General features: G+C 36.5%; 1 protein-coding gene across 1 annotated transcript; it reads left to right on the top strand.

Moving 5' to 3' along the window:
• The first annotated feature begins 327 nt into the window (after window positions 1-327).
• LOC140513177 (olfactory receptor 4F6-like) lies at window positions 328-1,266 on the top strand. Its single transcript, XM_072622576.1, has one exon. It carries the CDS (start codon window positions 328-330, stop codon window positions 1,264-1,266), a length of 939 nt encoding a protein of 312 aa, XP_072478677.1.
• The last annotated feature ends 9,097 nt before the right edge of the window (window positions 1,267-10,363 follow it).

The raw sequence follows: 10,363 nt of genomic DNA, 5'->3' as shown, positions 1-10,363 counted from the left end.
ATGAAAGAGAAAAGTGTGATTTACATTAGTGTGTAGATTTACATTAGTGTGATGTAATCGAAGCAATCTACTCTCACTTCGTTGGCCTACTTTTCTTCTTACACGTACTTAATCACAAAAATTCAGAGTTTGGTATGACATGACTTACTCATGCAGCATTTACCAAAAACACTATATTCCTTAGGAATCACGCATTTATTTAAAAAATTTAGTTTGCAACACACTAAGAGGTATTATATAAAATATTAGAAATATATTTTCATTACAATGATTTTTCTTCCTCTTTTATTTTTGTTTCTCCTTTCAGGTAACCTTAAAGTTGGTCTGATGAATGAACTGAATTACTCGATGGTGTCAGAATTTGTATTCCTGGGAATCTCCAGTTCTTGGAACATACAGCTAGGCCTCTTGGTGTTTGCCTGCATTTTCTATGCAGCTGTCATTGTGGGGAATTTCTTTATTGTAGTCACAGTGAGCTCTGATAGTCACCTACATTCCCCAATGTATTTTTTGTTGGCCAACCTCTCTATTATTGATTTGTGTCTCTCCACTGTTGCAGTTCCCAAGATGATTTCTGATCTATTATATGAGCACAAAGTCATATCATTCCGGGGTTGTATCACTCAGATATTTTTCATTCATTTCCTGGGAGGAACTGAGATGGTACTTCTCATTTCTATGGCATTTGACAGATACATTGCCATATGCAAGCCTCTTCACTATTTGACAATTATGAATCCCAAAACATGTATTTTTCTTCAGATTTCTTCTTGGACCATAGGTCTTATACACTCATTAATCCAATTGTCTTTTGTGGTGAATCTGCCCTTCTGTGGTCCTAATGAAATTGACAGTTTTTATTGTGATCTTCCTCGGTTCATCAAATTGGCCTGCATGGACACCTATAAGTTGGAGTTCATTGTCACAGCTAACAGTGGTTTCATCTCCATTGGCAGCATGCTTCTCTTATTCATGTCCTACACTTATATCTTGGTCACTGTTCAGAAACATTCTTCAGGTGGATTGTCCAAGGCTCTCTCTACTCTGTCAGCTCACATCAGTGTGGTGATCTTATTCTTTGGTCCATGCATCTTTTTTTATGTGTGGCCATTCCCTACAATGCCACTGGATAAATTTCTTGCTATTATTGACTTGATTATCACCCCTGTCTTAAATCCTTCCATTTATACCTTTAGAAACAAAGACATGAAGGTGTCAATGAGGAGACTGAGCAGCCAACTAGTGAGTTTTAGGAAAATTTTTTAAATAACATTGTTAAAGGAAAAGAATATTCTTCATGTTCATGAGCACCATCTTACATGTGAATCAGGTGTGGTATTATAGAGTGAAGATAAAGCAGGCCTAGAAATTAGGAAGACTTGGGTTGAAGTTCTCCATTTGCCACATAATGTCTCTGTGATCCTGAACAAGTAATTTAACATCTTTTTTAAAATTAATTAATTTTTTTTAGCTTTCAGCATTCATTTCCACAAGATTTTGAATTCCATATTTTCTCTCCATCTCTCACCTCTCCCCATTTCAAAACACTATGAATTGTGATTGCCCCTTCCCAAATTTGTCCTCCCTTCTATCTCACCTCTCCTTTCCTTTATCCCCATCTTCTCCCTTTTCTTGTAGGGCAAGATAGATTTTCATATCCCATTACCTGTATTTCTTATTTCCCAGTCCATGCAAAAATAATTCTCAACATTCGTTCCTAAAACTTTGAGTTCCATCTTCTCTCCCTTCCTTTTTCCCTACTCATCTCCACTGAGAAGGCAAGCAACCCAATATAGGGCATATATGTGTAACTTTGCAAAGGACTTCCCTAACAGTCATGTTGTGTAAGACTAACTATATTTCTCTCCATTCTGTCCTGCCCCCCATTTATTCTATTCTCTCTTTTGACTTTGTCCCTCACCAAAGTGTTTGCTTCTAATTACTTCCTCCTTCCATTTTTCCTCCCTTCCATTACCAGCACCAACCCCACTTTTACCCTTCTCCCTTACTTTCCTGTAGTGTAAGATAGATTTTCATACCTAATTGAGTATGTATGTTATTCCCTTATTAAGCCAAATATGATGAGAGTAAGCTTCACTTCTTTCCTCTCACTTCCCTGCTTTTCCCCTACATTGAAAATGCTTTTTCTTGCTTTTTTATGAGAGATAGTTTGCCCCATTCCATTTCTCCCTTTCTCCTCTCAATATATTCTTCTCTTACCCTTTAATTTTATTTTTTTTTAGATACCATTCCTTCCTATTCAACTCACTTTGTGTCCCGTGTGTGTGTGTGTGTGTGTGTATAAAAGTGTGTGTGTGTGTGTGTGTGTGTGTGTGTGTGTAGGTGTGCAATTCCTCCAACTACGGAAAACAAATACTGAGAAAATTTCAAGAGTTACTAATATGATCTTTCCACATAGGTAAACAGTTCAACTTTAGTAAGTCCCTTAGGATTTCTCTTTCCTGTTTACCTTTTCATGCTTCCCTTTTCTATTCAGATCTGGTGTTTTCATCAAGAATGCTTGAAAGTCCTCTATTTCATTCAATGACCATTTTTTTCCCTGATGTATTATACTCAGTTTTGCTGGGTAGGTAATTTTTGGTTTTAATCCTAATTCCTTTGACTTCTGGAATATCATATTCCAAGCCCTTCAATCCCTCAAGGTAGAAACTGTTAGATCTTGTGTTATGTTGATTGTATTTCCACAATACAATTTCTAGCTCCTTGCAATATGTTCCCCTTGACCTGGAAAGTCTGGAATTTGGCTACAATATTTCTAGGAGTTTTTATTTTTGGATCCCTTTCAGGAGGTGATCAATGTATTCTTTCAATATTTATTTTAGCCTCTGATTCTAGAATATCTGGGCAATTTTCCTTGATAATTTCATGAAAGTTGATGTCTAGGCTCTTCTTTACATCATGGCTTTAAGGTGGTCCCATAATTTTTAAATTGTCTCTCTTGGATCTATTTTCCAGGTCAGTTGTTTTTCCAATGAGATATTTCACATTGTCTTCTATTTTTTCATTCTTTTGGTTTTGTTTTGTAATTTCTTGGTTTCTCCCAAAGTTATTAGCTTCTATCTGTTCCATTCTAGTTTTTAAAGAACTATTTTCTTCAGTGAGCTTTTGAACCTCCTTTTCCATTTGGCTGATTCTGTTTTTTAAAGCATTCCTCTCCTCATTGGCTGTTTGGACCTCTTTTGCCATTTGAATTAGTCTATTGTTAAGGGTGTTATTTTCTTCAGCATTTTTTGGGTCCCCTTTTGCAAGCTGTTGAGTTGCTTTTTATGATTTTTTTGCATCACTATCGTTTCTCTTTCCATTTTTTTCTTCACCTCTCTTACTTGATTTTTAAAATCCTTTTTGAGCTCTTCCATGGCCTAAGACCCTTGTATATTTATGTTGGAGGTTTTTGATGCAGAAGCCTTCACTTTTATATCTTCCTCTAATGGCATGCATTGTTCTTCCTCATCTGAAATGATGGAAGAAAATACCTCTTCACCAAGAAAGTAACCTTCTGTAGTATTTTTCCCCCTCTTTTGTGCATTTTCCCAGCAAGTTCCTTGACTTTTGAGTCCTTTGTTAAAGGAAGGGTATACTCTAGGGACCTGTAACTTTTCAGTTCCTCCAAAGTGGTGCAATCATGGGAGAGGAGTTTATTCCTCTCCTGGTCTGTGCACTGCTCTGGGAGCAACCAAAAACTTTTCTGCCCCGGTTCTGTGAGTAGAATTCCTGCTCCCCAACTGTCTCCCACTCCACCATGCCAGTGCTAATCCTCACTCCAGGGTCTCTGCTCAGCACTGAGATCCAGATCAGTCAATCCATTCCTCCAGCGTCTTTAGGCTGAGGCCCCCCAAAATTGATGCTGCTGCAGTGACTACTGACAGCAGGGCCAGAGTGCATTCCCTTCTCACCCAGGTGAGAGAACTTTCTCACTGACTTTTGAAGCTGTCTTTGGAGTTTATGGGTTGAGCAATCTGGAAACCAAGCTGCTTCCAGGTATTCCACACCCTGAAGCCTGCTCCAGTCCTGTTCCTCCCAGGTGCTAAGTGGCCAGGGATGGGCAGCATTCAGGGGCCTGCACTATGTGCCTGGTGCAATAGACCTTTCCTGTTGGCCTTCCAGGCTGTCTTGGGCTGGAAATCTCTTTCACCCTGCTTTTTTGTGGCTTTTACTGCTCTAGAATTTGTTCAGAGTCATTTTTTACAGGTAGTGTTTGGGCTTTGAGGGAGAGCTTTTACAGGTCTGTCCTTCTACTCCACTTGGCTCTGACATCCTCCTCTTAACTTCTTAGAACTCTGTGCAACTCAGACTATATCTTTCAGAGTAACGACTGATTTAGGTTTCTTTTTGTTCATTTCCTCACCCAGGAATTCCATGTACCCATGAGATCACAATCCAATCACTATCAGGAGCTAGGTGGCACATCTAGAGTCAAGAAGCCTGGGCAAGTCACTTAACTTTTCATCCTCAGTTTTATCCTTTCTAAGACAGGAATAACAATAGCACTTATTTCAAAGTGAAATAAAAGATTAAATGAGCTACCATGTGGAGTATTTTACAAAACTTAAAATGCTACATAAATTCTAGTGATTGTCCCCTTCCTTCTTCTATTTGAATATAAACATGTTAAGCAAAAAACTTGGCTGATGCTATGATCCATTCTAGGGGTCCTTAAAAAGATATTAGTATCACTTTGATGGCCTAATAGGTATTTTGGTTTCTACTTTGTCTGCTCAAACAGATAAACAAACACCTTTCTGATGAATTCCTCAAGCTATAAAATCACTATTGTGATTACAATTTTAAGAGTCACCTGCAACTTCGTACTATCCAGTCACTTATGGATGCTGACACTTTCCTTAAGAATAGGATTATTTTGCTAATCAGAAAGTGTAGGTTGATGCTTCCTGTTTATATCTGGCATGGTTATTGAGAAGACAATAATAAACCTTGTTAGTATTCTCTGCATTGTTATTAGGGAATGAAGTTTGGATAAAGAGTATTATAGAAGGGTTACCTTGTTAAGAATGTCTACCATCTCTAAACCCCATTTGATTTTAGATTCTGTAATGCTATGAGTAGCTCTTTCTGGTCTACTTGACTGAATTAATGCTTTTCCTGAAGAAGTATCTTTTGGTGCTAGATAACATAGCCTACATATGTTTGAATATGTAATTAAATTTAAGGATTGCAATTTACATTTCTGTTTGGTTCTTTATGGTGAGATTAAACCTATAAGAAAAATCAATAAAGTATTTCTTTAATTAAACTTTATTCTATTTAGCGTATGTTAACTTCTATGCAGATGTTTTCACTTGCAATGATTGAGTTTCTATAAAGTATATCTTTAAATTTGCTTTGGTATTTCCTTTAAATATAGGTAAAGTTGTACAAGTCATAAATGTATTAAGCTTGATCTAGAGTATGAAATAGCTCCATAGCTGTGATTAAACACTTCTTGTGATGGGAAGCTCTCTATCTCCCTTACTCTCATTGTAGCACTTTCATACACCTTTAATTATCAGAAAATTTGTGCTTACGGTAAATAGAATTATCTTATTGTAGCTTCTTGAAACTTACACTCATTGGTTCCAATTCTGTCTGCTGTAGCTTCATAGAATAAAATAAATCACTCTTTCACAAGACAGACTATCAAATATTAAGTCAGAGAGCTGGAATCTCTGACTCCCTCAAATCTCTTTTTTCCTAATTATGCATATGATAACTATTCCTTCCAGGTTTATATCCTTTGCACATTTGATGAATGTGTTTCTCAATCTTCATCGAAGGCATTCATAAAACTATTCAACAAAATGTTATCAGAGATAGTCAACCAAGTACAAACAATTGAGAATAATTGGCATAGAAAAGTCTGTATACTTTCATTGAGAGCGTTCAATATAATATATCTTTGTTTCTCCTTTCATTCATGTTCTTTCTCTCTCTTCTTCCTCTTCCTTGTTCTTCATCTTTCTTTTTCTTATCTCTTCCTGCTCATTACTTTATCTTCCCTTCTTTCTATTTCTTTTTATTCCCTCTTAGGAGAGGCATCACTGTTTAATGTTTCATTTTCCATTGTCACTGAGCCTGACTTTGAGCTCTGGAAGACACACTCAGCATTACAAAAAGTATTTGAACATTTGGCCAAGACTTCAGTTTGATTAGAAGTGAGAATATTTTCTCTGGAACTAACTTGAGTGTAAGGGATTATGTGGAAAATTTAAAGTGAGGAAATAGAACATGAGAACTTAAAGATAATTCACTTCCATGTTTTAAGGTGCCAGTGAAAGGTAGAAATGAATTGATTTTTCTAAATCCTTATCAGTAAGTAGTAGCAAAGTCAGGATTAGCACATTGCTCCCTTCTCCAAAGTTCATTGAAATGTTAATTTTATTATGTTAGTCTATGTCTGATGGTGTTGTATTCTTATACTAAAGCTTGGGAAAATAACTATTGCCAGTTATTATCTCCTTATTCTAAGGCAAGTGTTGTCCTCTTATAATCCAGTTTATGGATAAATTTAAAGGATTTATTAATTTGTACTTCAAAACATAGCTTTATTTTCACTAAACTGTGACAGAAAATAAGGATTTTCTTCAATAACTTAAGTACACCATTCTGACAAAGGATTCATAGGTTTCCCCAAAATGCTAATAAGGTCTATGATCCCCCAAAAGATTAATATCAGAGGTTCTTTAAGGTCTCCTTCAACCCTGGGCTTATGATTCAAGAAATAACCCAATTTGATTCTCGTTGAACAATTTCCTAAATCAATTTCTCTGAAGTAGCATAGTTGGATGCCAGCCCTCATGACCAAAATATATGACTGATAATATGATAAAGTGTAAAGAGGAGTAATTCACCTCATTGTTTTACTCTTTGTAGTGAAATTAAATCTATATTATGCTAAAAATTAGCAAAGTATTCCTTTTAAAAATTTATTTTATTCTGCATATATGAATTCAAATATATTGTTTGGAATGATAACATTGCTATAAAACATATCTACTAATTTACTTTGGTGTGTAATTTAAGGCTAAAAAAGGTAGCAACCAGCTGATGCCAAGGGCAGCTAGAAGGCACAGCCAATGAGCACTGGACTTGGAATCAGGAAGACTCATCTTCATGAGTTCGTATATGACTTTAGACACTTACTAGTTATGTGCCCCTGGACAAATGACTTAACCCTGTCTTCCTCTGTTCATCAGTTTTAAAATGAGTTAAAGAAGGAAATGCAAACAATTCTAGTATCTTTCCCATAAATATCCCAAAATGAGGTCACAAAGAATTGTACATGACAGAAATGACTCAACAGCAACAAAAGGCAGCAACAGGGATCAATTCATAAAACTTGCTCTAACATATATTAACAGATTCATTGTTTACTGGAGCTATAATTTTATCATTTTCAATAAGGGATTTCTCCCTTCCTACTTAGTAGTATTCAATATGCTTTCTAGAGAAAGTCTTTTTTATAATTGGCTAACATCTGTAACTTTCTATGCCTTGTATTTTTTTCTTCCATTTCTGTCTTTTGGAGCTACATAGAATTCAAATTCCTCTTTCTCAAGGCAGCCATTGATAAGACCTTTTAGTTCTTTCATGTTTCCTCTCTCTTATCCTACTGTATTCCCAGTGACCTTTCTTCTCAGAAGGTTCTTTCTTTTGTCCTTTCTAATTCTGTGTACTTCATTTATCTTTCTTTCTTGCATCAATTCCTATAATATTTGTTGTTCTTCCACTTTCTTTAAAAAAAACCCAAATTCATTCTCTTTCATAATTGAATTACTTCTGTGTCTCTGCTTCTTGAGAGATGAAGATTCTCCTCTTTTTGTCATTCTTATTTACTTTTATTTCTCCAAACCTGCCTCAAGCAGGAAAATGATTTCATATCTTCACTATGATTTTACTCAGGTATACTAATCCTTCCCTTTGTCTCTTACTGACCAACCTTTTCCTCATTAAGTTGGGTATATTTATCACACTGTTACTAACAGACTGACTGACTTTTAGTAAATGTAAGATGTCCTTCCTAAGTTGCATTATGAAAGTAATCTTTCTATATTTCAATGAAAAAAATGAGTATTCTTATTTTATTTTAAATGTCTCTATAAGCCTGTAAATTAGGTAAGCATCGGGGAAACTGGGAGATGAGCTGTGATTTCATCAGTACAGAGAGCTACCTATTATGAAATATCTTGGAGTAATGTAGATTGCTACCTGTGCTGTTCCTTTTAGTACTTCAGAGTTGTCTGAGAGCAGAGAAGTAAAGTGTTTTTGTTGCTCAAGCTCTGACATTCAACATGAGTCAGAAGTAGCAATTCAAGTCTCTCTGATGCTAAAGCAGTTTTCTATACACTAGCTTTTATTGCCTTGGGCTCTGTTATCTACCACAAAATCATTCCACTGAGTTCAAACAACCAGAGACTCTCCGAATAGTAAAGGACCTTAGAATTCAGACAGTACCTTGTATGGGGCTTTGCACCAGCATGCTTAAATTTAGAGGAATTGCTTCCTTCTTTGGATAGATCCTCTGTATGTAGTTCTGTAATAGCAATTCATATTGAAAGATCTCCCTCATTCATTAATAGGTGCATATGATCTGCTTAAATCACCTGGAAGCCTAAGTCACAAGTAGTAGGAAGAGCTTGCTGAACAGGCGGAACAGGAAGGGTGGAACAAAACTGGGAGGAAGTGATTGAGGGCGATAGGGTCAGAGGAACGAAAATGCAGGCAAGTGGGCCCAGCTCAGGTTTTTGAGTGTTTGCTTGTGTCGAGAGGCCCTGGCAGAGGAGGGGAGGCTTTGGAATTTCTTTGTGCCCTGTGGTGATCATTCTTATTAACTTCTTAGTCTCTATGGCAAACTGAACTTTCTAATTTCTGGATTCTGGCTCTATGGTGTGTGAATAAATGTTTTTTCTTCTGCCTTCTGTATGGTGAGTCTGTTATACTTTGCAATTGAGAACTATACTGGCATATTCAGCCACCACCAGTGTTGTGAATATTGCCTTGGAAATACAAGTTCTTATGTCACATTATTCTCTATTAAAGATGCTCTATAATTCCCATCACCAATGCTTTTATCACCCTCATTCCTTCATCTGAGCTCAATCTCACTCTCTTTTCTTCCATTTCCAGTGCTTTCACCATTTACCCTTGTCTTGTGGCCCACTGCTTTATTGTGGAATATTCTCGATTCAACACAGCTCAGTGGAGATAATTTCTGCTCCGCCTACTGTCATCCATATATCCTCACATCATGTAATGTTTCCTTCAAAGCTTCTTGAGTTTTTGAGAGATTTGAGAAGTTTAGCAATGTTGGGGTTATGAGTAGAGGGTTGGACATGGGTTAAAGTCTCTTGGTAATGGTTTCCTCTTCTAGGTAACCTTACTTAACTGGAAAGAATTGTGCAAATGAGGACTTGCATGATAGCCAGTAGTGATGTAGTGAAATTGGAAGTCAATGTGCAACACTGGAGGTGAAACGACGAGACTTTCCCCATCTCTAGAAAATTGCTGTTTTTTCTTGTGCTGTCTTTATCCCATTCCTGGCAGAGAGCTCCCCATAAACTGTCTAGCCATGACTAGTTCTCAGTCTGAGTGTCCCTCTAACTGTGAGTTGGCTCTCAGAGGTCATATTTAACAACTTAACATTAATTTCAACTGTGTTCAAGGGAATGGTTAATGTCAACTCTGGAGCAAACCCAGAAAGTATTAACTAGGTGGGTTTATAAGATTTGCTGAAAGTAGGAAGAGGCACAATGTGTAAGAGGCACAATACAAGTATGCTTTTGTTTATTTTTTTTTTCTTTTGGAGAGAAAGTTGGGAAAAGTCAGAGGATCACCTTATAGATTATGATCCAGTTGCTAAGTTTGATGATAGGCTCATAGATGATAGGCTCAAAGAACTTGGGCTTAATCACATATATATCTATATATCTATATATGCATACATACATACATACATTATATATATATGTATATATATATATGTATATATATATGGAAGAAGGATATTAGATATCATTGAGGAAACTGGCACCCAGAGAAGGAAAATAACTTTACCAAGCCCACAGAGCATCTAAATAATAGACCTGGAGTGGTAAACTAAGTCTTCTGACTGAAAATCTATTGAAATTTCCACAAAAACAACTTGGTCCTCTAGAAAAGGAGTTTTATCTAGGGAAGGTGGGATGCAGAAGCAAAGTCTAAAAGGTCATTTAAATAACCATGGAACAGCATGCATAGGATAAGGAGTAGGGGGAGGGGGAAAGAAATGTAAAAACAGGGATGTTAAAAACAATTTTCTGATTCACAGTGTGTCATCGACTGGCTCTGTGTATGTTAAAAGTTGATCTCT

Source organism: Notamacropus eugenii, chromosome 7, assembly GCF_028372415.1.
Source record: "Notamacropus eugenii isolate mMacEug1 chromosome 7, mMacEug1.pri_v2, whole genome shotgun sequence".
Taxonomy (NCBI): domain Eukaryota; kingdom Metazoa; phylum Chordata; class Mammalia; order Diprotodontia; family Macropodidae; genus Notamacropus; species Notamacropus eugenii.
This window is presented reverse-complemented; position numbering and strand designations above follow the sequence as displayed.